Source organism: Balaenoptera borealis (genome assembly GCF_965194805.1).
Source record: "Balaenoptera borealis genome assembly, chromosome: 3".
Classification (NCBI taxonomy): Eukaryota; Metazoa; Chordata; class Mammalia; order Artiodactyla; family Balaenopteridae; genus Balaenoptera; species Balaenoptera borealis.
Window position 1 is genome coordinate 9,146,704 of NC_138866.1, and position 25,695 is coordinate 9,172,398.

Here is a 25,695-nt window from a genome sequence, read left to right on the forward strand (position 1 = left end):
TTCATATATGTTTTACGCACTAATGATAATACAGCTTCATGCATATATAATGGGCACATTTTTTGTTACTTTCAGGGTCCCCCAATGAGCTGTATACGATTGGCTGAAAGAGTCGTAGCTCTCATTTGCTGTGAAAAACTGCACAAAATTGGTAAGAGTGTTTGAAGGGCACATGTAAATAAAAATAAAGTTAAAAACAGTGTAAAACAAAAGCACATCAAGGGCTTTATAGGTGCCTAAGGATTTTGCGGGCTGTGAACTTGTTGCTCTTGGTGTGCTTTGGTGAAGATAGATGTAAGTATGATGTAACTGAAGATCTTGTGTAAGATGGAGGAGCTCTGTTTCCCACAGCTTAACAGCTACAATTTATTTGCTCCCATTTCCTGACCTCTTTTAAATATATAAATACATAAAGGTCTTCTAGTAACTGTTGAATCATGAACATTTGTGTTTTGTGTTTTAATGTATTGGTCTCTCAAATTAGTCTATGTTAGTGTACAAATTAAAACGTTTTTTTTTAATGGGAAGACTTGTTTTCCAGTGGTGTTTGTAAAGGGATGACATGTGCTATTTTCCTGTTCATGTTTTTATTTTTTAATCTTAGAACAGAATTTATAATCCTGATCATATTGAATATACAAATGTCAAAATAGACTTGGCTTTAAGTATCACATCTGATTACTTTTGTATTTTTTTGAACATTTTAAAATTATTTATTTATTTATTTATTTATTTCTGGCTGTGTTGGGTCTTCGTTTCTGTGCGAGGGCTTTCTCTAGTTGTGGCAAGTGGGGGCCACTCTTCATCGCGGTGCACGGACCTCTCATTATCGCGGCCTCTCTTGTTGCGGAGCACAGGCTCCAGACGCGCAGGCTCAGTAATTGTGGCTCGCGGGCCTAGTTGCTCCGCGGCATGTGGGATCTTCCCAGACCAGGGCTCGAACCCGTGTCCCCTGCATTGGCAGGCAGACTCTCAACCACTGCGCCACCAGGGAAGCCCTTGTATTTTTAAAAGCACAGATGCTTTAGTTTTCATGACTTTTCCAGTTGCTTCCTAACATAGTGCTGTTCTGGATTATTCACTGATGAGTTAGAGAGGCAAAATCAGGATTGTTTGTTAATTCTCTTTAAATTTCTTAGGCGAACTGGATGACCATTTGATGCCAGTTGGGAAAGAGACTGTTAAATACGAAGAAGAGCTTGATTTACATGATGAAGAAGAGACAAGTGTTCCAGGAAGACCAGGCTCCACAAAACGAAGACAGTGCTACCCAAAAGCAGTTAGTATTGGTTAGAACTGAGTAAAAATCTAGCCTTTCTGACTTTATTTCTTGCTATATCAAGTCCAGATTCCTTTGCTTGGCTTCCCAAAACCCTTGTAAGTTAGCCCACTCTGTGGATCTCAGCTCGTTTCCCTCCCTCGTTCACAGCTTCTCTCAGATCAGCCCCTTCGCTGTGACGTGTACACTGTGTACTCTTTCTCATTTCAGACATTGCTTTTGCTTTTCTTCTCAAAAGGATTCCTGGACTCATCTATCAGATTCTATCCAGAGTGCGTTAATTTCATTTAAAGAGACGTTCTTTGTTTCATTCACTTTAGTGTCAAGGTTCTTGCTTTACCGTATGTTTGGAGCTAAAACATAGAGGGTGTGTATGATAAAACAGGCAAGTGCCCGTCCAGATGAGGTGCACACCAGCAGGTGCAAGCACAGTTACTTGTTGGGAGTTAGGATGTGGCTTGACTGGAGTTAAAATGAGTTTTTTCAACATATTGTGTCTAGCGGGATCTGTGGCGTAGTTCTAGCTGTAACCATGCTGGGCTGAAGTACTTACTTAAAAACTATTTGTCAATATTTTTACCTTATAAAAACCCCAAACAGAAGCAAAAATTTGCTGTATACTTTCATCTTGGCCTAAATGTATGATTTTTTTGTTTTATTTTTGCAGTTTTATTGAGTTTTTACTTTTTTAAAAAGTTTGCACCCAGCTAAGCGTTTTCAAGATTCAAAATCATGTCAGTTTTTCAAAAATCATGAATTAAGTTATCCGATTTTCTGAAATGCTTATTTCCTCATATCCAATTTTCCTGCTCTAACATTTATCCTAGAGATTACTGGACGAGTTTCATATGACAAATGTTATCACTAATAAGTGTTTTGAGAAGCATAGTACTGCTTTGTATCCTGTTTAATTAATAGGTGCATTCTGTATTATCTGATATTCTATTAACTATAACTATCCCATAGCCAGCATTTCTGTACCTTTTAACTGTGGACATAATTATTTATGTTATTGAGCCTCAGAAACTGCAAGACTATTGGGTGAGGTTGTATGAATATTGAAAGTTTAGAAGCAATCTTAGTTTAAGTCATGGTTTACTCCTTCAATGAGATGGCCATTAAAAATGATACTGATTTGTATTGACCCTGAAAGATGTTCTCATTGTAGTAACTGGAGATAAAAAACTGGTTATGATACAGTCTTTGTTTTGTGGTTCCATTTGTAATGAAAAATACATATGTGTATATGTTTATATATGTTTATTCTGGAATGTATACATTTATTCCAGAAAAAATCTGGAAGATGATACAGTATATCACAGTGTTAATAAAGGTTATCTTTGAGTTTCAGGATTACATGGGATTTAAAAAATTTGGCTACCTTTATTTTCTGGTATTCTACAAGCTAGTAAAGACTAAGAAACCCAAGAAAGAAAAGAGTTTGTTCTCTAGTCAAAAGAAACAGATCAAATGCACAGTATTGTGTTGAAAGGCCCTACAGTGTTTGATGGTTTTATATACTTTTGCAGACCCAGAAGTGCCGACTTTCCAGTGAGGTTAAGAAATTAGGAGGTCTCCTGCCTTGGATATTTTCTCAGTTTTCTCTCATCAGCTTTTAGTAAAGCCAGGAATAAATTTGTTATCTTGCCAACATCTGGAAAAGAGGTTAATACACTTGAACTTGATGCTTAATTTTTCTTTCCAATCCCAGATTCCAGAATGTTTGAGGGATAGCTACCCCAAGCCCGATCAGCCTTGTTACCTGTATGTGATAGGAATGGTTCTAACGACACCTTTACCTGATGAACTCAACTTTAGAAGGCGGAAGCTTTATCCCCCTGAGGATACCACAAGATGCTTTGGAATACTGACAGCCAAACCCATACCTCAGGTAGACATTTCATAATGACTGTTTATGTTGAACTGTCTTGTTCTTTTTTAAAAAAGGAAAAGCTACTTTAACTATCTTTTGTTACCACAGAATGTTTAATATTTTAAAATTAAGGTATCTCTTCTGTTCCCCTGATACAAAGCACCATTCCTTTTCTGAAGTTAAATGTTTGTAATGGACTGAAACATTTGCTAACCTTGGAGGTGCATTATTTTTCTTTTGTTAAGATTCCACACTTTCCTGTGTACACACGCTCTGGAGAGGTTACCATATCTATTGAGTTGAAGAAGTCTGGTTTCACGTTATCTCTACAAATGCTTGAGTTGATTACAAGACTTCACCAGTATATATTCTCACATATTCTTCGGCTTGAAAAACCTGCACTAGAATTTAAACCCACAGACGCTGACTCAGCATACTGTGTTCTACCTCTTAATGTTGGTAAGGACCCAGACTCTAAAGTGTTTCTGTATACTAGCTAAAAAATGAAACTGTTGCTTAACAATGAGCTTATTGTATATACTACAGAAATATCTTTGATAACTCTGAATTAGACACATATAATGAATATACAGCTTGAGTAAAGATCTTACCTGTATTGTTGTATTTTAACAAGCTAAAGGGTCTTTTTCTTCCCTAAGTTAATGACTCCAGCACTTTGGACATTGACTTTAAATTCATGGAAGATATCGAGAAATCTGAAGCTCGCATAGGCATTCCCAGTACAAAGTATTCAAAAGAAACTCCCTTTGTTTTTAAATTAGAAGATTACCAAGATGCAGTTATCATTCCAAGGTAAGATTTTAAGTGGAAGGCTAAGTGGTGGTGATACTTCGTTTCAGAAGATTCCCTTGTTCATATGGGGAACGTAAGTGACCTGTGACTTTGGCACTGATGTTACTAATAGAAAATATAGGTATCTCTTCATGGTGGACCTGTTCTCTCCAGTCTACTTACTTAAAAAACAAAACCTAAAACACTGTTGATGAAGGGATTTTACTTTGTGAAGGTCAGATCATCTGAATGATGTTGATAGGCTTTCTTCTTAAAACCTCCATCCTTTTAATCCCCAAAGTCTTAAAGAATTTGGGTGTAAATAATAGTTTATTAGAATTGTTAAAAGGCATAGTGTTATTAAGTGCAGTGAAAACAGTAAATTACTATGCTTTGTTTCTTATTTTGTAAAAATTTTAGGGGATGGAGTTTTTGAGCAATAAAATTAAACATTGCACTTTTTAAAGAATTAAAGTACTGGCTGCAATTCAGTCTTTGGTTTTTGTTTTTGTTTTCTTTTTTCTTTGTGTACTTCAAAGCCATATTTTAAATGTTAGCTAACACCAACCTATCAATATCATAAATGGCACAATAGTACATTTTATGTGGCAAGTGTCTTTCATGTTTAGCGTTAGTAATATACAAAGTATTTACTTGGTTGTTTGGATATTGAAACTTTTCTATACTATTTATACTGATGAAATTAAGAGATATTTAAAGGTGCCATTTAGCTTTCATGTGTTATCAAAGTATAGATATTTAGCACAAAGACAGTAGTAAAATAGGGGAAAATGGGGAGTCAGTTTTTACTTGATATAAATATAGTTCTTCTCGTCTTAAATCCACTTGAAATGTATTATTTAGAATTGAAGTTTCATTAATGTTACTTATTTTTAACCTTTTTGAACTCTTTAAAATCAAATAATTTGCATTTCCATATTAAAAGCAGTTGTGTTTTGAGAATAGTTGATTTAAGCCAGAAAGTCACTGATTGTTTTTCTTTTTTAGATACCGCAATTTTGATCAGCCTCATCGATTTTATGTAGCTGATGTGTACACTGATCTTACCCCCCTGAGTAAATTTCCTTCCCCTGAATATGAAACTTTTGCAGAATATTATAAAACAAAGTATAACCTTGACCTGACCAATCTCAACCAGCCGCTGCTGGATGTGGACCACACATCTTCAAGGTAAAGGAGCTCTAGAAATGACATTTTGATTTTGCTTGTGGCATTATTTCCAGAGGTCAGTAGGCAGGTGTGGAGGTTCACAGTCCGTGCAGCCCACCTGTATGTGGGCTGTGAACTCAGGAGGTCCTTTGCACACAGAGTTGCCCAGAGTGTGGCCCAGTGGTCTGCAGTTGAAATGAGCTCTTCAGGTGACTTGTAGGCACACTGAAGTTTTAGAACCACTGTGAGATTGTACTTGTTTTTGTCTGTTTGATAAAATTATTTTGAAATTTTTATAGACTGAATCTTTTGACACCTCGCCATTTGAATCAGAAGGGGAAGGCTCTTCCTCTGAGCAGTGCTGAAAAGAGGAAAGCCAAGTGGGAAAGTCTGCAGAATAAACAGGTAGTGAGTTAATTGCTACTAGCATAACTTAATGTTTTGAAAGATAAGTTTGAATTTTATTTTATCAAGTGAATTGAGTGATTCGTGAGGTTTTTGGAAGTTGCCCAGCCCTTACGTTTTGTTTGGCTTTAATTAATATGATGTACTGACTTCCATTTGAATGTCTTTTTGGTAAGTGTGAGAGGTTTGGCTTTTATACTTGATCCACTGATAGCAATTATATCATGAAATTATCCATGTAAATCCTAGGATAAATCCCATTTTCCTTAAAGGATTATTTTAAAAAATATTTTTTAGATTTTTTGCTACTGTTTATGATTTTTGTCTTTCTTCATTAGTGAAATTGGTCTTAAGTTTTATTTTTTCTTCTCTTGTGTGTTTGCTTTCTATTTGTCTATCCACAATTTATATTTATCCACATTTTTGCTTACTCAAAGATACTGGTTCCAGAACTTTGTGCTATACATCCAATTCCAGCATCACTGTGGAGAAAAGCGGTTTGTCTCCCCAGCATACTTTATCGCCTTCACTGCCTTTTGACCGCAGAGGAGCTAAGAGCGCAGACAGCCGGCGACGCTGGTGTGGGAGTGAGGTCCCTGCCCGCGGATTTTAGGTACGCCTGTGCTGTGGGCCAGGAAGAGCTCGGCTCCTGAGGTCCTGCTGGCAGAGGAGTGGAATTAAGTTCACATTTTAATTGTATGTAGAATAATTTTTAAAAGATTAGAAAGAAAACGTGGATGCCTATCTAATATATGAAATAAATGCATCGTTTGACTCATAAGTGAAAATCTATACATTGGGTCAGTGAGTCTAACGTTCTTGGGAAGTTACAGCTGGAGAGGAGAGCCTGAGGTCAAAAACAGTCATTCCCCCTTCAGAGATGGCAGTTAAAGTGAAAATGAGAACAGTTGTTGCCCACTGCTGACATTTTAAGACGCTTCCTTTTTTATGAAATCAAATGTACATGAAAGAGCAGTTGCCTCTGTGTGGTCTTTGTCTTCATTATTTTCTTCTCACCTGTCAGGTCTCTGCATTCTAAAGAAATTATTGGTTTAATCACTCAAATTTATTTTGGTTATCCAGTTGGCAAGACCAAGATGGTTCAGGAAATGAGGAACTTAATAATAGCAATGATCACACCTACATTTATTGAGTACTTACTACAGCGTCAGACACTGGCTTAAATGCTGTAGCTCACGTCAGATGATTTCATTGTTAGGATCCTGTGGCGTAAGAGGTGTTAGTTCCTCTTCCAGGTGTGGAAGCTGAGGTACAGAGATGTGAAGTAAGTTGTCCCAGGTTACCCAGCTAGTTACCTGGCTGGCCTGGGGTCCCAGCCCTCGCAGTCGGTGGCTCTAGGTCCCGTAGGCTGGCCCCAGGCTTCATGAGCTAAGCCCCACGCTGTGCAGAGACCCATGTCCCACTTGATGGTTACACTGTGCAGAGTTCCAGTTGTGTTGATTCCTGCCTTGGAAACTTATTTATCTTCTAAGGTAGGAATATATTTATAGGGATCTTCATTTATTTAACTTTTACTCAAATTGTTCTTGCTCTAAGCCTAGCCTTTTTGAAGGATCTGATGAAAAGTTATCAAAATGTCTTTCAGATACCCCAACTTAGACTTCGGGTGGAAAAAATCTATTGATAGCAAATCTTTCATCTCAGTTGCTAACTCCTCTTCAGCTGAAAATGAGAATTACTGTAAGCACAGCACAATTGTCGTCCCTGAAAATGCTGCACATCAAGGTGCTAATAGAACCTCCTGTCTAGAAAATCATGACCAAATGTCTGTGAACTGCAGAACGTTGTTCGAGTCACCTGGTAAGCTCCAAATTGAAGTTTCAGCAGATCTTACAGCAGTTAATGGTCTTTCTTACAATAAAAATCTTGCCAATGGCAGTTACGATTTAGCTAACAGAGACTTTTGCCAAGGAAACCATCTGAATTACTACAAGCAGGAAATACCTGTACAACCAACTACCTCATATCCCATTCAGAATTTATACAATTATGAGAACCAGCCCAAGCCCAGCGATGAATGTACTCTACTGAGTAATAAATACCTTGATGGAAATGCTAACAAATCTACCTCAGATGGAAGTCCCGCGACGGCCGCCGTGCCTGGTACTACGGAGACTGGTACGGCGCTCACGGACAGGACGGCTTCTGAGCAGAGCCCTTCTCCCGGGTACTCCTCGAGAACGCTTGGCCCAAACCCTGGACTTATTCTTCAGGCTTTGACCCTTTCAAATGCTAGTGATGGATTTAACCTGGAGCGGCTCGAAATGCTTGGCGACTCCTTTCTAAAGCATGCCATCACCACGTATCTCTTTTGCACTTATCCCGATGCTCACGAGGGCCGCCTTTCCTATATGAGAAGCAAAAAGGTAAGAAAGCGTCCTTTGATTTTGAGCAGTTATATTATTCAGCGTGCATAAAAGTGGTTTCAAGCATCGGATAAATTTCAGAGGCGGAGGAAAGTGTTGCCGCAGGGATGGCCACACCCGACAGGGCAGCTGGAGCCTCCTGTGTACCCGCGTGGGAGTGACAGTAAATGTAGTGTGGAAGTAAGACTGAGGGAAGAAAGGTAACGAAGATAAATATTTAAATGATGATAAAAGAGGCGTCACAAGGCGCCATGCACCTGCTTGACAGGTAACACACAAAACTGCTAAGCGCTCAGAAGGAAGGAATATCACTTGTGATCAGGGGAGGCATGAACAGAAGAGGTGCGTTTGTAGTGTGTAAACAGGGAACATATGGCAGAGCATGTCAGGACTCGGTGAATAAACTGTGGAAAGATCCGAGAAAAGACTTAAGGAGGCGGGTGGGCTGAAGCTGTATTATGGAGGATCTTCAGTGCCAGGCTAAAGAGTCGGCACTGTTTTGAACGAGGTGCATGTTGAGGGTACTTCTTGTGTAAGGGACTATTAATATTAATAAAGCGGTAGTTTTAAATGGTCAGGCTGGAAGCAGAATGCGGCATGAGTTGAAAAGCAAAACCAAACCAAGCTGAGTGATCATTTGGGCCTTTGAAGAAGTCTAAGCTTAAGCAGAAAATGAGACAGATGTAGAGTGTGGCAGCAAGGAGAGCACTGAGGGGAGTGAGATTCAGAGGCAATAAGCATTTTAGCAGACGCTTACGAGTGTTTACTCTAGCCAGACACTACCCTTGTCACCTTACATATATTAATTACCTAATTTAATTCTGTATACTTCTATTTATTTTATTTTTTTTTTGTAATTGTGTATACTTTAATCATCCCCATTTTATAGCTGAGGATACTGAGGCAGGAGAGATTACCTGGTTCAGGTTAACATGGCAAGTATGTGGCACGGCCTAGACAGTCTGGCTTTAGAGACCTCACTCTTGACCATTACACTGACCTCCCTCTGAAGTTCTCTGTGACACTAGGCACTGCACTGAGTGTTCTACACACCTGCTCTCTCCAGTCTTCTCTACGTGCCCCTCAGCGGTAGATGACATGTCCCCATTTTGCAGTTGAGAAAACTCTTGCCTAGGGAGTTTCATTGGCTCGTGCGGGTCATCCAGCTGGTCTGGGATGGTCAGGAGCGTGGCTGAGGCCGGAGCGCATAGCCTTGCCCACTCTTCTCTGCTGCCTCCTGGTAGAGAGGGTGATGCAGTACTAACGGCCATGGCAGCTGGGGCGATGACGGGGCTGGTGCTGAGGAAGACAGAAGTATAGGAGTGAGAGTTGGGGTTAGCGTTTTTAGACCTCATGGACTAGGAAGTGGAATGTTCAGGTAGTTAAGAATTTAGGACTTAGATGCAGTCTGGGCAAACAGTCTTTGTAAGAGTGATAATTGAGAACGAATGAGATTTCCCAGGGGTGGTTGCAGGAAGAAAGTATCAGAGGCTGAGAATGAGTATAAAGTAACAGCGTACTCTTAGGTAAGAAAGAAATTATTTTTCCTTTTTGAAAGTTCATCCATTGTCTGCTCAGAAAGCTCTGACTCCTTACGTGCTGCAGAAATCGCTGTCACTCCCGCAGCACGGTGGTGAGGGCCCTTTCAGGGTGCCCCCCGCCCCCAAGTGTCCCGGCGGGGCTGGTGCTCCTGGCTGTCCTTCCCGGGACCCGCGCACACACCTGCTGTTGCCCCTTCCCCGCTGCTCGCCCCGTTTCTGCGGGCTGAGCTCGGCCTGCCCCACCCTGTGCCTCACATGGGCCCTTGCTGAGCTCTTTCTTCCTTTTCCACCCGGCGGACCATTTCTGCCGACTTCGAATGTGATTTCTTTCCCTTTCACGTCCCTGTCGCACTTGACCCTCTGGTTGGCATCTGTGATGCTGTGTTCCCGTGGTGTGGAAAGGGAAGCCAGCGTGTACTTAAGCCGTGCAGGCGGCGTGGGAAAGGACTTCGGCCCAGAGTGAGCGTCACGGGGGGGCTCCCGGCCCAGCCTGCGGGCTCCAGGGACCGCTCCTCTGTCTCGCTGCCCAGCAGCGCCTCTCCGACGTGGGTGCTTGTTCAGGGGTATTGAGTTACGTGGAAAAAAGGCTCATGAAGTACTTAAATAAAAAGGAACCCAGTTTTTAGAAAATGAAAATGAGATTGACCGTTCTAGACCTTGGTTTCCAAGTAAAAATGAGATAGAAATATGGATTTGAGTAAATTAAGGAGGAGATGGAGGCCTTAGGAAAAACAGACTAGAGGGTAGACAGTAAAGCTGTTTTATTGATGACAGTAAACACGGAGTTTTTCTTTATTGCCTTTTGCTCTATTTTAAAATGGTTGAACAAAATATCTTGAAATGCCATCCAAAACTAAGGAATAATATTTGAGAAAGCATTGCAGTCGAAATCATATTTATAGCTTAGGCCCTAGGAACATAAAATTATTTTAGCTCAGTTCAGTGCCAGTTTTCACTTTATAGCTAGAGTTTATGGTATTTCCTCCTTTTATTTCATTGAAAATATTGTGACATCTTGGACTTATGTGGATTTGTATTCTTTTCTATTTTGATAGTCCCAATTAACAATTTGAATTTTATATCATCAGATTACATGAGAATTTAACATTTCCTATCATGAAGAGGTAGAGAAACTATACAGTGTGAATAATTGATGACCAGTTATGGAATATGAAGAATATTTAGCTAAAAATTATGTTAATGCCTTATATGAATTTCAGCAGTGACTGTTGATGGATAAGTGTCTTATAAATTTTTTCTGCTAAAGGTCAGCAACTGTAATCTGTATCGGCTTGGAAAGAAGAAGGGGCTGCCCAGCCGCATGGTGGTGTCAATATTTGATCCCCCTGTGAATTGGCTTCCTCCTGGTTATGTAGTAAATCAAGACAAGAGTAACACAGAGAAATGGGAAAAAGATGAAATAGTAAGTTTTTGGTAACTGAATGGATTTATTTTTTGGTGAAGGGCAGAGGTTTGTTCTATTAATTTTTTGTTTCTTTTCCCTGGTGTGTTTATAATAGAGTAGAAATTCAATATATTGAATTAATTCCTTTAAACAGACGTCTTTTCATTGAATTTAGAACAGTGTTGTAATTTTGATAGAGAACAATTTCTGTGATCTTCCTTTTCCAAAGGCAAAAGGGTATCTGATGCTGTGACTCAAAAAAAAAAAAAAAGCAAAGCTCTGTAACATTTCACTTTAATATTACATATTACGATTTATTGTAGATCCTTAGCTCTGTTCAGTGAAATGACTTTTCAGTGACCTATGATCTCCAATCTGTATGTGAAATAATTTCAGTAAAATCTTGCTTTTGCAGCTCAGGGCTTTCTCAGGACTATTTCTCCTCTTGTGACCTTAAAAAAAAAAATACATAAAGGTTGTAGTTTTCTGGAAATAGTTTAAATCTTGCCAATGACTTTAAGTCTCCAAACGTTAGCTGCAGCTGCTTCATTTTGTCCTGTCTCAGAGGCCACCAGAGGGCACCTTGGAGGGCCTTGCGAGCCGGAGAGCTGTGGAAGCAGTCTGTCCACTGTGGTTGGCTGGGAGGCCATCTCGCAGGCAGTTTCATTTCTCAGACATTTATTTTGCATTAATGATAAACTGGCTTGTTGTTACTTCATTTCCAGGTAGCATGCTCTGTGACTCTATTTTGATTTTTACTTATTCATTGAGTATATTTTTAACTCATGCAGTATTCGACTTACTACAGAAATTGAACTTATTTGGAAAATCATTAGAATATTTTAATGCAAGTTGGGTTAGAAAAATTATTTATGTTATTAATTTAGAAGTAGATAGAACCTTAGAGGAAGATGTGTAAGATTTTGAGAACTTTAGAGAAAATACTGCATTTCTATGAAAAACATTCCAGTAACACATATCCTGCCTTATAAGTCCTGTTTCATAATATCATTGTTGCTTTAAAAAAAAAATTTAGCATAAAGGTGATGTTAGCGTGTCCTTTTAATTTAAAAAAAATTTTTAATTTTAAGATACAAGGTTCTTATTTTCCTTAACATTTCAAATGACCTGGCACTTTGGTTCTTAGAATACATTAAATACTGTTTATATTTTCATTTAATAATTTCTACTTCTTGAAATGGACCATTATATGATATTGGAAAGCATATGCTGGATCCATTCCTATTCTACCTGCCTCGCTCCTCAGCAAATAGGTTTAAGTGAAAACTTTGCATACAAACGCTGAAGGTGGGAATAACTCAGGTGGAATGTGAACTTGAACTGTAAAAGGAGTTTCATGCTGGTGGTTTTGTTTTTTTGTTTGTTTGTGTTTGTTTTTCTTGGGGTTTTTTTTGTTTTTTTGTTTTTTGGAGAGGTTGAAGTGCTCTTGGAAACCATTTAGTGAGGTAGAATCCCACTATTTTGCAGATAAAAAAACCTCGAAACCCAAAGGCGTTAATGAACTTTGCCCAAAATCACACAGCTTATTTGTTGATAAAACCCAGCCCTTGCTGTGTGTTTTGCCAGTGTCTGGTTATGGTAGCATCTTACTAAAGATAGATAAGGATTTTTTAAAATTAAAAATATTATTTAGTCTTTTGTTTTTTTTTTTTAATTGAAATCTGGCCTTTTTTTCTTAAGGACCAGATAGTCAAAAACATCTCACGTTACCTTGGGAAAATGTAATTTTTATTACGTAATAGTTCCTAGAGGTGTCCACCATTTTAGGTTTTTCTTTTGGTTTTCTTCCTTATTCTTGAAAAAAATTTGTAAACTTTTTAATTAAAATATACAGACAGATAGTTGTAGATATATGGATGGCTTGGCTCATTCCACTTATTTCTTTTCAGACAAATGCACTGTTTGTATCTCTTTTGAGTCTGGCTTAAAATGAGAATATTTGCAGTATTTAAAAAAATGGTTGACAAAGTTTGAAAACCTTTTTATCAGAATACTCTGCAAAGTTGTCACTATCGAAATTGAACCACACCCTCATTGAAGCACTCCCTCCCGCCTTTCCCCCCCAAGTAAAGTCTTGTTTATTTATTTTTGTATTGCACAACAGAAATTTGGTATCTTTCTAGCATTGCAAAAAAGTTACATCATTACTGAATCCTGGCCCATTATTAAGGTTGTCATTCACAAATAAGCTTTTGCCAAAGAAATTGGAATTAGCAAAGATCTTCTGACAGAAATTGGATTGTTGTGTTTCATGTTAGTCTAAATTGTCTTCTGTTTTTGTCAGTTATGCTATAATCTGTTCCCCTGATTACTCTAGCTCACCGGAAGGGAAAAGCATAATTTCTCAAATTCATAGCTAAGTTCATAGTGATCACTTTAAGTTTCCAAGCAAAGTAGTTTAGTTTTACATTGTAGCGAATGAGCTTTGAAGTGGAAATAGGGACCAAAACTTTATTATGAAACCCCACTGTCCATTTTTAATGTTATAAAGAAAATAATTTTATCTGTTTACATATTATTCTCTTATTTAATTGCAAAGATAATGCTTTTTCTACATCTGGAATTTAATTTTATTAATTTGAAAACCTTTTAAAAAACATTTTAGAACTTTATCAGCCAACTTGAAGCTCTCTGTGATCAGCATATGAGAGCTTTCCTTGTGTCTCCTGCTACAGTTAGAATTCTTAGCTGAAGTTTTGCCTTGTGGAGGTTAATTTTAAACTTTATATCCATGTATAAAATCCTTGACTTAAAGCTTCATACTGGATAAAGGTCATTTTATAACTTAGAAAATGAACATTCAGAGAACGTGTTTTACTTTGTTTATATGATTAAATAACTTATTTTATGTTAATTGAAAACAAATGGCCATGATTTGAAAGTTGCCTTTTAGTATTTGTGGTTGTCATTTGAAATTATCCATAACCCTTGCTTTTATTGAGCCTCAAGCCCTTTTAAAAACAGCAGCTATGTCTCCCCTCCTTCCCCATTCTCCCTCTTTCAGACAAAAGACTGCATGTTGGCTAATGGCAAACTGGACGCGGACTTGGAGGAGGAGGAGGAGGAGGAGGACCTGATGTGGAGGGCTCCAAAGGAGGACGCGGATGACGAAGATGACTTCCTGGAGTACGATCAGGAGCACATCCAGTTCATAGACAACATGCTGATGGGGTCAGGAGCCTTTGTAAAGAAGATCTCGCTTTCTGCTTTCTCAGCCACTGATTCTGCCTATGAATGGAAAATGCCCAAAAAGTCCTCCTTAGGTAGTATACCATTTTCATCAGATTTTGAGGATTTTGACTATAGCTCTTGGGATGCAATGTGCTATCTGGATCCTAGCAAAGCTGTTGAAGAGGATGACTTTGTGGTGGGGTTCTGGAATCCATCAGAAGAAAACTGTGGTGTTGACACAGGGAAACAGTCCATTTCTTACGACCTGCACACCGAGCAGTGCATTGCTGACAAAAGCATAGCCGACTGTGTGGAAGCCCTGCTGGGCTGCTATTTAACCAGCTGTGGCGAGAGGGCTGCTCAGCTTTTCCTCTGTTCGCTGGGGCTGAAGGTGCTCCCGGTAATTAAGAGGACTGATCGGGAAAAGGCCATGTGCCCGACCAGGGAGAATTTCACCAGCCAACAAAAGAACCTTTCAGGGAGCCGCGCTGCCGCCTCTGGAGCTGGCTCCCGCTCCTCTGTGTTGAAAGACTTGGAGTATGGCTGTTTGGAGATCCCACCGAGATGTATGTTTGATCACCCAGATGCAGATAGGACACTGAGTCACCTTATCTCGGGTTTTGAAAATTTCGAAAAGAAAATCAACTACAGATTCAAGAATAAGGCTTACCTACTACAGGCTTTTACACACGCCTCCTACCACTACAACACTATCACTGGTAAGGAGCCCCAGACCGAAGCTCACTGCTCTGAAAATGAGACCTTGTGTTAATTGGATTGTTCTGTAGAATGATGTAAAAAGAATAATCTATGCATGTACAGCCTTAGAGCTTAGTACGCATGGTGCGGGGAGGAAGCACAAGAAAGTGAAAGAAGCCTTTCTTTTTGGGAGCAGGCACTGTTCCTTAACTTTGACAGTTGGGAGCAGAGCTATCTTCGCTACTCGTGTCTCTGGCATTTTACATGCAGCACAATGAGGCAGATTCGGGCCTTAGTATTTTGCTGTGTTTTTGCCATTTTTTGCTACCCCCTTGTCCTTCTGATACCCGGTCACTGCTGCTTTTGGTTCTTGAATAATTTATTCGTATATTCTGAATGTCTTTCCACATCTTTTTATTGTTCTTCCTGAACAAAAAGGCCCCTCCCTTTAAGGTCTTTTAAAATCTAAAGATGAACCGATTAAAAGAAACTCTTTCACAGGAAGGTTTCATCGCTCTGACTCTGTTGTCACCTCCTGCTTTGCGCCGTGCTCCGTGTTTTTTCCCTCCTTTATTTAATAGGCTCCCAATCCATTCGATTAGAAGGGAGAATAGGCGCCTAAAACCAAAATCGGCTTCAGGTTTCGAAACAGCTAAAGTCTGTATTTTTTTTCTGTGTCAGAGTAATAAGCGCTTGAATTCAGAAAACCAAAGCCGAGTATAAAGTTTGTATAAGAAAAACAGTGTAGGTTAAGATGATCAGAAAAATGTAAAACCAGAAGTGAAAAACTATCTGACTCTGGACTAGAAAGACTGGTGAAACTAAAACCTGTTTTTCTTTGTGGAGAAGAAACAAGGCCTCCTCTTCTACCACGCTCTGCTGGCAGGGGCCCTGGGTTCTAGTCTGCCTCGGCCCCTGCTTCTGAGCTCATCGGCTGTGCGGGGGCAGCTCACTATCTCTGTTCCCGCCTCAGTTTCCACAGTTGAACGGCTTCTTTTTTTAATTTTTATTGCTTTACGATGCTGTATTACTTTCTACTGTACAGCAAAATGAATCAGCTATACATACACACACACGTATATATATGTATGTATCTCCCCTCTTGTTTGGATTTCCTTCCCATTTAGGTCACCACAGTGCATTAAGTAGAGTTCCCTGTGCTATGCAGTGTGTTCTCACTAGTTATCTATATTTATAGCAGTATCAATAGTGTATATGTGTCAGTCCCAATCTCCCAGTTCATCCCACCTGAACAGCTTCTTTTTAATCACTGTGAGAAGATAGAGGTGTTGATCAGCGTCGATAACTTCTCACATTTTGACATCGATCATTTTTGCTAAAGGTCTTTGCTCGCCTCCATGACTCTCCTTTCTCAGCCTCTTGGTTTGTGTCAAATTCAACATTTTTCATTCAAGTTGAGAAGAAAACTGTCTTGTACTAACTGTCATCTCGTGTAGCAAATGTAACCCAGGAGTGGCGAGGCATGGCATCACTCCCACACTTTCCAGAGTGTGAGTGGACAAGTGTGCAGGGGTGACAGCAGAGCATGGGGAAGGGCTGTGTGCAGGGTCTGGCGTTCGTTGCTAGGTGACGGTGTGTGATGGAGCCTTTAGAATGGTGCCCCAGCACCTGCCTGGCCAGCAGTGCCGAAGGAAGAGGGTTCAGTGATGATGTCACTTGGGAAATGCTTTTTTCTTAACGAGCATTAGTCTTTTGGCCACTTAAAGATTTTATGACCCCAATTTCTATGTAAGAAATATGCTTAATTTGTCATTAGAATTTAATTTCCAGAGGCTTCCATATGATGTCAACTAATTTTGTCACTGAAGAATATATATGAAAGTGAATCCCAATAAAAGTCTTTTCAGTGGGTCTGGGGGAATCAGTTCTTTATCTGAGTTATTATTTGAAAATTGTGTAAATGTTTTTGCCGGAGCTCAGGGCTTCACTTTGGATCTTCCCTCAGATTGTTACCAGCGCTTAGAATTCCTGGGAGATGCAATTTTGGACTACCTCATAACCAAGCACCTTTATGAAGACCCACGGCAGCACTCCCCAGGGGTCCTGACTGACCTGCGCTCGGCTCTGGTCAACAACACCATCTTTGCATCGTTGGCTGTGAAGTATGACTACCACAAGTACTTTAAAGCAGTTTCTCCTGAGCTCTTCCACGTCATCGATGATTTTGTGCAGTTTCAGCTCGAGAAGAATGAAATGCAAGGGATGGATTCTGAGGTTAGTGCCATTTTAAGATATGTTGAATTCAGTGTTTAAAATAAGCCTTCCGACTAGGGTTCTCGACATAGCTGTCTAGAGAGCCAGCCGAAGGCCAGGGTTGTGGTGCCCAGCGCGCTCTGCATTTTCCAGGGAAAACTGAACGGGTCGCGGTCTTCAGGGAGGCCTTTTCAACTTGAGCACTCATGCTGTGGTCATTCTGGCGAGGAGAGGGAGGGAGCCAAGGGGCTTTCAGCTGCCTCACCACCCCCAGTCCTTGATTCGGGCTCCCGGCATTTAGGCACGCCGGCAAGGTGCAGCCCTCCCCCTGCCCCCAGAGAAGCTTTAACCTCAGTGCAAGCTCGGCCTGGTTGGTTCTGTCTTTCTTTCTGTTTAAAATAGGTCAGAAGTATTTGCTAATATCTCAGAGAAGCATCACAAATGTATATTCTGCTTCTACTTGAAATGGGAAAATCTCATTTAAAAACAAAACTTCTAAATTTTTAAGGACTGGAATTTGAGAGGTTTCTACTGTAAGTTCAGCCAAAGGTTCTTTGGTGATGGAGCTAATTCTAATGTGTTTGTGAACTATTTTGAAATTTTGTAGGAAAGGATTTTGCTGAGATCTTTCTAATCTCCTCTAATCCTTCACTAACATCCATCCACATACCTGGGTACCCAGGAGAGCACTTTCATTTCTTCTTCTCCTCATTCTGATTCCTTTGTTCTTCTTTCTGTAGATTTCTTATAAGTCATGGAATTCATTCATAACTCTGGTAGCCATTTTAATTATTCTTTCTTTAATTTGTACCTTCCTGTTTTTTAATCGCACACACCGTCGTTAGGGAGTAGTGCATTTCCTTGGCTTCCTGTGAGAGAAATGAAGAGCCTGGGTTTTGAGGTGTAGCCACAGGGCAGAAGGGTCGAGCACGTTGCACGGGATGGAGGGTGTGCTGAAGGGGAATCAGTAGGCAGTGCCCTTCCTCTCCCCTTTCACCCTTGCACACGCTCCCAAGGTTAGTGGTCTGAGTTGGAGCACAGCGAGCAGTGAGACCAGGAATCAGAATCGTCTCAGATATAGTCAGTGTTATTTCCAGTCTCATTCTGTAGAAATATTTAAGCTTAGAAGCTGAGGAATTAGCTAAACCTGAAGTTCTCTTTTGATGACAGTTGGACATACTGGCTTTGTTAGTTTTTGTTCATTCTTTTCCTTCCCTTTGTTTATATAAACATATGTATAGAAGTTACAAAAACTGATTGGGAATGTCATGGTCTGGCTTCTCTAACTTACTGTTTGATTTTAAGAAAGTCTCTCCACCTCTCTGGGCCCCAGTTTCCTCATTTGTAAAAGGAGAGAATTAACCTTGATAAGTTTAAAAATTCCCATCTACAACAGTAAGTATCTGATTTTTTCCAGTAGTCAGCATCTATTATATAGAACTTTGTGTGGCTAAACCATCCATTTAGAAATTACTATCCCCCCTCCTTTTTATTTCTCTTTCACAAGAAATGTGTGTGTATTTTAGAAAATACAAATAACCGAAATTAACATTTTGTGATGTTTTATTGCTAATGTACATAGACATAAAGTTATGTACAATATAAAATGAAATTATAGCATGCATAGTGTACCATACCCTATTCTTTTCACTTAATATATTGTGGATGACTTTTTCCGATCATTAATAATTGGGATTACAGCTTTCAGTAGCTGCACGCTAGTGAGTACATGGCTATAATGTAATGTGTTTAAACAATCCTTTGCGACTGGACGGTTAAGGTATTTTTTGTTAGGGTTTGTAATAAACATGGATGCGGTAAATATACTTAAATATCCAGTTACCTCCTTAAGATGAATTCCTAGAGACGGAATTGCCACATCAAAGAATTATGAACTTTTAAAAGGCGTTTGATACATATGTGAGTTTTTATTCTATTAATTTGAATACCTACTCTGTGTCAGGATCTCTGTCATGGTGAACATGGTTTAGTAAGTGGTTTAGTAAAAGGGGAGCTTGGAGGAAAATATCTTCCAAATAGAATTTCCCTGTGAAAAAGGTGGCAGTTTACACTCCCCAAAGCAGTGTACACCCTTGCTTGCACTGCACTGAGTATTTTGCCTGCTCCTTGCTGAGCCGCCAGGGGGTAGACCTGTTTCAGTGTGCAGTTCTATGATTATGAGTGAAATTTGAAAATTTTTTTCATCAATTTATTGACTATTTCCAGTTTGTGTTAGGGTTGTTTTTGTTTTTATTTGGAAGTAATCTTTTTTCCTTTGTTGAGTATAGAATATTAAATAGGGAAGGGCTTTTTTTCTTTTTTTTTTTTTTTTAAGGTAAGATAATGTTTGTGAAGAACCTATTACAGTATAATTGGCATGTCATAAATGTTTGATGTTGTTACCCTTGTTAAAGATATAGTAAGAGTCGTATCCAAGAAAAGAAACACATCTCTGTAGACTGCCTTTCAAAGTGGCCTTTTTGCTTACAAGTCACTTTTCTCCCTATAATAGCTTAGGAGATCTGAGGAGGATGAAGAGAAGGAAGAGGATATTGAAGTTCCAAAGGCCATGGGGGATATTTTTGAGTCGCTTGCTGGTGCCATTTACATGGATAGCGGGATGTCGCTGGAGATGGTTTGGCAGGTGTACTATCCTATGATGCGGCCGCTGATAGGTACAGTTGGCTCCCCTTCGAAAGAAGCCAGGATCACAATTAAAAACAACCTCAAGGGTATTAATCACATCATTCTTTCATTTTGATTACAGAAAAATTTTCTGCAAATGTGCCCCGTTCCCCTGTGCGAGAATTGCTTGAAATGGAACCAGAAACCGCCAAATTTAGGTAAGCAAAAATACGCAGGGAAAACAATTAACTTACTGAAAAACAAGGGGGAAGAGTTTTCAAAGATGCCATAAACTAATGATTTTGAAAAATATTTACCCTGGGACATGCTCTTATGCAGTTGCTGTTTGTAGCCTGATTGACTTCTCTTTTTGTTTTGTAAAGTAGCGCTGAGTTAGAGAAGGAGCGGCAGCCCGTGCCTGTTGGTAGCATGCAGCAGTCATAACGCGCGTTTCCTTCGTGCCGTGTCAGCTTGTATCGGGGACTCTCAGCCTGAGAGTACATACTTGGTGCTGACTGACTGTAATAATAAATACTTCTGACTTCTAACTCAAGCTGTTTGGCTTTGTTACAGCCCGGCTGAGAGAACTTATGATGGCAAGGTCAGAGTCACCGTGGAAGTAGTAGGAAAGGGGAAATTCAAAGGTGTTGGCCGAAGTTACAGGATTGCCAAATCTGCAGCAGCAAGAAGAGCCCTACGAAGCCTCAAAGCTAATCAACCTCAGGTTCCCAACAGCTGAAACCCCTTTTTAAAATTTAAAAAAAAAAAAAAAAACAACGAAAAAAAGCAGAATTAAGGTGGAAAATATTTAAGTTGGAAAGGATGATTTAAAACTGATAGTGAGTGGAATGAATTGAAGGCAGAATTTAAAGTTTGATAGCAAGATAGGTTACAGAATAAAACATTTAACATATGTATAAAAGTTTTGGAACTAACTGTAGTTTTAGTTTTTTGCGCAAACACAATCTTGTCTTCTTTCCTCACTTCTGCTTTGTTTAAATCACAAGAGTGCTTTACTGATGACATTTAGCAAGTGTTCAAAGAAATTATTGAGAGTTTTTGTTTTGTTTTGTTTTGTTTTAGTTTAATTCTGTCAGCTTTGCTTAGTGTTCGGAGGCCAAGGAGCTTAAACGTGGAATAGCCCCCAGGGTTCTGTTGAGAGCTCTTGACACCCGACGGTGTGTGTGGAAGTGCCAGTCCTGCATAGTTGATAAGCTGAGTAGAGCGATGCAGTTTGCGAGAGAAGTGTGCCAGTGTTGTCTTTCCTTTCCACATTATAGCGTGTAAGATGATGTTTCCTGGTCGCTGTTGCACTTAACAGTAAGGGACAGATTTTTAATTAACATTGGCTGGCATGTTGGCAAATCACATTTTAGTTTTCTCATGCCATGTTGTCTTGCATAAAAGAGGTTCTTGCCTTAAGAGTAAAACCCTCATGGATATTCTTTCATTTCTGATCTTTTTGGAACAAACTGTTTTACATTCCCTTCATTGTGTTATTATGCATTAGACCTTGAGAGAGCGTGATACTTAAAACCCACTAGTATAGTTGTAACCTAACTTATGACGGGATTATATGAGAATTTCTGTCATATGTGTACTGAAGACGTTTTCAAAACCGGAATAGGTAGTCTATGGAGTTTTTAAAATACCATCATAAAAATAGTCGTTGGCTAAATACCCAATTTTACTGAAAACCTCCTGCTAGGTAGTTCTGCTGATGGAAATTGTTTGTGGCAAATAATTTTGCCCTGTAGGCTGTTGCTCTAACAAAATAAACTTTAGACATATCACACCTAAAATATGCTGCAGATTTTATAATGGATTGGTTACTTATTTAAAGAAGCAAAACAGAGCACCTTACCCTTAGTCTTCTCACATACATTTCTTACTGTACTTTTCAGAGTGTTGCATGCATATTTCACCTACCAAAGCTGTGCTGTCAATGCCATGAAAGTTTAACGTTTGCGATAAACTGCCGTAATTTTGATACGTCTGTGATTTAGGCCATTAATTTAGATAAACTAGCTCATTGTTTCCATCTTCGGAAAAGGAAGAAAAAAGGCATTTTTAGGCATTTGCCTAAGTCTCTTTAACTAGACTTGTAGGCACTCTTCATTTAAATACCTCAGTTCTTTTCTTTTGCATGCGTTTTTTCCCGTTTGGTGCTATGTTTATGTATTATGCTTGAAATTTTAATTTTTTTTTTTTTTTTTTTTGCACTGTAACTATAATACCTCTTAATTTACCTTTTTAAAAGCTGTGGGTCAGTCTTGCACTCCCGCCAACATACCAGTAGAGTTTTGCTGCAATTTGCCCCATTAATTATGCTTGAAATTCAAGAAGCTGAGCAGAGGTGTCTAAGTAATTTCCAGCACATCATTCTGAACGTGATGCCTCATGTAATGCTGCATTTATGTTTGAAATTGCAGTTGAATACTGTACTTCTTGCTTTATCTGCACCACCCACCCCCAGAGAAGCACCTCTGCGCGAGTGCACGCAGAAAACCGTCAGCTCTGCTTTCCAAGGAGACCTGAGTGAAGGGGGCATTAAGCTTCTCCAGCATGATTTGTTGTCTCCAATCTTAAACTTCAGTTGAGATCTAAATTATTAAATGCGCTTGAGAGCAAATCAGTTTGGGTGGACATGTTTTTAAAATATTTAATTCTGATTTGGAACCTTAGATTTCTATTTGGTTTTTTTAAGAAACCTACATGTAAGATCTCCTGGCAATTTAAAACCAAGCAATTGTTGGAGTATGTAACTGTAAATGTATACAATTAACAAGTAAGGCTGGATGTGAATTTCACTTGTGAGGGTGATTTGTGATAAAGTTGTATCACAAATCTCTTGATAATTTATAAACTACCTGATGCCAGGAGTTTAGGGCCTTGCATTGTGTCTAATGCACTAATCCCAGTTTTAAGGGATTCACTGGCCTCCTGGCACCAAAATCAGATTGTTTCACAGTTACAATTCCCGTGGGGAGAAAAATGCCTCAATCTATTTTGTAACCTTAAGACGAGTATTTTTTGTTAATACTAAAAAGTTCAGACTTGGATGAGATTAGGTCACACAGTCTCAGGGGTTCAGATTTCCTGCTACCATTCAAAATGTTTTATCAACGGCAAACTTTAGCTATTGCTTTTTAAATTTTTTTGGTTGGAGGACAATAGCTGATTTTAATTTGTGACTCACGCTTTGAAGCAATCTGTGATCCCCTGGTTACTAAGTTAAAAAATAAAAACTATGAGTTAGACATATGAAATGGTTATGAACGCTTTTGTGCTGCTGATTTTTAATGCTGTAAACTTTCCCCTAGTTTCGTTTATTGCAATGTTTCCCATCCATTAATTAAGGAAAAAAATCACTCTTGTCGCTCCACTTTACCACCTTTTCTGTCATCCTTCTGTTCCTGTGATTGCCATGTGAGACTGAGTGTGATTTGGAAACCCCCCTGGTGTGGTTGTGCGGCCAGCACATGCGGGAAGGACTGGGCAGGCGCGTTTTGAAAAGCAACTGCAGAAATTCCTTACGATGATTGTGTGGAGGTTAGTTGGCATGAACCTTCATTGTAAATGTTTTTTGATTTTTTTTTTTTTTTATAATACACTTTCAGCAGTCCTGACTATGCTGCGTTTTGTAATAGCTTTTTTCCCCTCTGTTCTGTTCATGTAGCACAGATAAGCATTGCACTTGGTACCATGCTTTACCTCATTTCAAGGAAAATATGCTTAACTGAGAGGAAAAAATGTGGTTTGGCCTCGCTGCTGTTTTGATTTACCGAATTTGAAAAAGATAATTATAATGCCTGCAATGTGTCATATACTTGCACAACTTAAATAGGTCATTTTTGTCTGTGGCATTTTTACTGTTTGTGAAAGTATGACGAAGATTTGTTAACTGAACTCTTAATTATGTTTTAAAGATGTTTGTTACTTTTTTTTTCTTTTCTCTTTTACATTATGTGAAGTGATTAAATTTAGAATGACCTCTAACACTCCTGTAATTATCTTTTAAAATACTAATATTTTTCCTCTCTTAATAATAGCTTGCCCTCAGAAAGATTCAAATTGCCCTGCCTAAATAGCAAGAGACTGGAGGCTACTTTGGTTCTGTTGGTTCAGTTCATAAATACAATTATTCACCCAGCAGTCGGCTCTTTTAGTCATTACCTGACATCAGCCTGTGTAACTGCAGAGTGCAGAGACTAATCGAGACCCAGACCTACCACAGTTCAGTCTTAAGGCCCAGTTGATTTAAAACTTTCTGTCTTCCTCTGTTAGGGTGTCTAATCCTTTTACACAAAATTTAAGCCACCAAACGGAGACCTTGATGTCTTCATTTCAACTGCATCTGAAGTTCTTTTAGTGCCCCGAACCAGTTTGTGTTAGCTGCGGAACTGAAACTCATGTCTTGTTTATTACCTATATGGTTATTTTAATTACATTTAAATAGGTATATTTTTTCAACCACTGATTACTTTTCAGGAACCTAATTATTTCCAAATAAATTTCTTTATTTTATATTGTACATGAGAAGTTTTTAAGATATGTTTAAGACCAAGAATATTGAAATGATTTTAAAAGTTGTTGGATTCGCCAGTAGCAATATCTAGGGAATTTGCATTGAGACTATTGTATTTTCCACTAGCAGTGAAAATGATCTTTTGAAGCTAACTTGTAAATATATTTTAATCGTTAATTGTTTTTTTTTCCTCTAGTCCATTTTTATTTGGACATCACCCACAATTTAAATTTTATAGATGCACTCAGAATTCACTGCAGCAGCAGGTTACGTAGCAAAAATGCAAAGGTGAACAGGAAGTGAAATTTCTGGCTTTTCTGCTGTCAATAGAGTGAAGGAGAATGACTAAAATCAAGTAAAACTAACACATATATAATTTGATTGACAAAAAAATATTTACCATCACATGCTGCAGCTGTTTTTAAGGAACATGATGTAATTCATTCATACAGTAATCATGCTGCAGAAATTTGCAGTCTGCACCTTATGGGTCACAATTACCTTTAGTCGTTTTTTTTTTGTAATAATTGTAGCCAAGTAAATCTCCAATAAAGTTATGGTCAGTTCACTTTGTGTCCTTTTGTCTTTTTCGTTTCTTGTTTTGATTCAGGTCAAGTTTAAATAGTTGTAGCAGAAATGTCTTTAAAATGTTTTAATTCCATGGTCATCTGAAAATGCATACTTTAATATGATAAAATGTTGTTTACCAAGTTATGCTTCGCATCTACTGGTGGAGTTATCTACTAACAATTGCCTTGTTCTTTTCTGATTTAAATAATACCAGTGTGTTTGCCTGAAATTCTGCCACATTGACTGATGTTTTCCAGGTCCTGGATTATCTATGACACATTTGACACATTCCTTAAGTGAATTTGGTTATTCTGAAGTCAAGTGGACAGAATGTTCGGCTTCCAGGTTTTTAGGACACACTTCCAATATAGTATTGGTTAAGAAAGAATTCCATTATTTCAATCTTTGACCTAATCTTTTTGTAACTCAGTAAACCAAGCACTGAAAGGAATGCCTTTGCTGTAGGAACAAGATGGTGAGTATAAGTTTCTTGGAATGAGAAAAAAAATTCAGTTTTCCTTTATAAGAGTTTAAATTAATCTCTTCCTTTCCCCTCACTCTGACTTGTCTAAACTGAAGGAGGAAAAAGTATACGTATTTTAATCCTGAGGAATCTGGTTGAGTTCTACGTGCTTGCGTTCGTTGGTGTTACTGCCCAGAATTCACTGCGTGGTTCAGGCCAAGCCTGAGAGCCACAGCCCTTTCCCGCCGCCTCGCCCTCCCTTCCTGTGGCTGGAACAGGGAACACAGGCAGGCAAGGCCAGGCAGATCAGCTTGCAGGTTGTGATGTGCATGAAAAGGATCCAGACGGAAGTGAACTTTTTTCTTTTTGCGGATCCATAAGTGTATCATGTAGGTACTGGATGGAACGGTGGGTGCTGGTAGCAGCCCGCTTTGCCGTGGACTGAGCTGTGGTCCCCGCGGAGACACCAGGGGCAAGGGAGTGCCCTCGTGGTAGACGCGCGGCCAGGGGCGTTCCCGACCCGTGTGCGAGGCAATGTGGGGACAGCTCGTA

At 39.1% G+C, this 25,695-nt stretch overlaps 1 protein-coding gene across 11 annotated transcripts in view; it reads left to right on the plus strand.

The window, feature by feature from the left end:
• Positions 1-24,678, plus strand: part of DICER1 (dicer 1, ribonuclease III) — a 69,376-nt gene extending 44,698 nt beyond the window's left edge. For all 11 annotated transcript variants that reach the window (XM_082384441.1, XM_082384448.1, XM_082384446.1 and 8 more), the window contains 15 exons: positions 76-151; positions 1,140-1,279; positions 2,991-3,170; positions 3,398-3,611; positions 3,812-3,965; positions 4,953-5,135; positions 5,414-5,519; positions 5,957-6,132; positions 7,126-7,906; positions 10,715-10,870; positions 13,878-14,763; positions 16,710-16,978; positions 19,470-19,632; positions 19,725-19,800; positions 20,156-24,678. In XM_082384441.1, coding sequence (XP_082240567.1) covers positions 76-151; positions 1,140-1,279; positions 2,991-3,170; positions 3,398-3,611; positions 3,812-3,965; positions 4,953-5,135; positions 5,414-5,519; positions 5,957-6,132; positions 7,126-7,906; positions 10,715-10,870; positions 13,878-14,763; positions 16,710-16,978; positions 19,470-19,632; positions 19,725-19,800; positions 20,156-20,321 — 3,726 coding nt within the window. In that variant the 3' untranslated portion in view covers positions 20,322-24,678. The remainder of the gene's footprint in view (positions 1-75; positions 152-1,139; positions 1,280-2,990; positions 3,171-3,397; positions 3,612-3,811; positions 3,966-4,952; positions 5,136-5,413; positions 5,520-5,956; positions 6,133-7,125; positions 7,907-10,714; positions 10,871-13,877; positions 14,764-16,709; positions 16,979-19,469; positions 19,633-19,724; positions 19,801-20,155) is intronic.
• Positions 24,679-25,695: the final 1,017 nt, after the last annotated feature.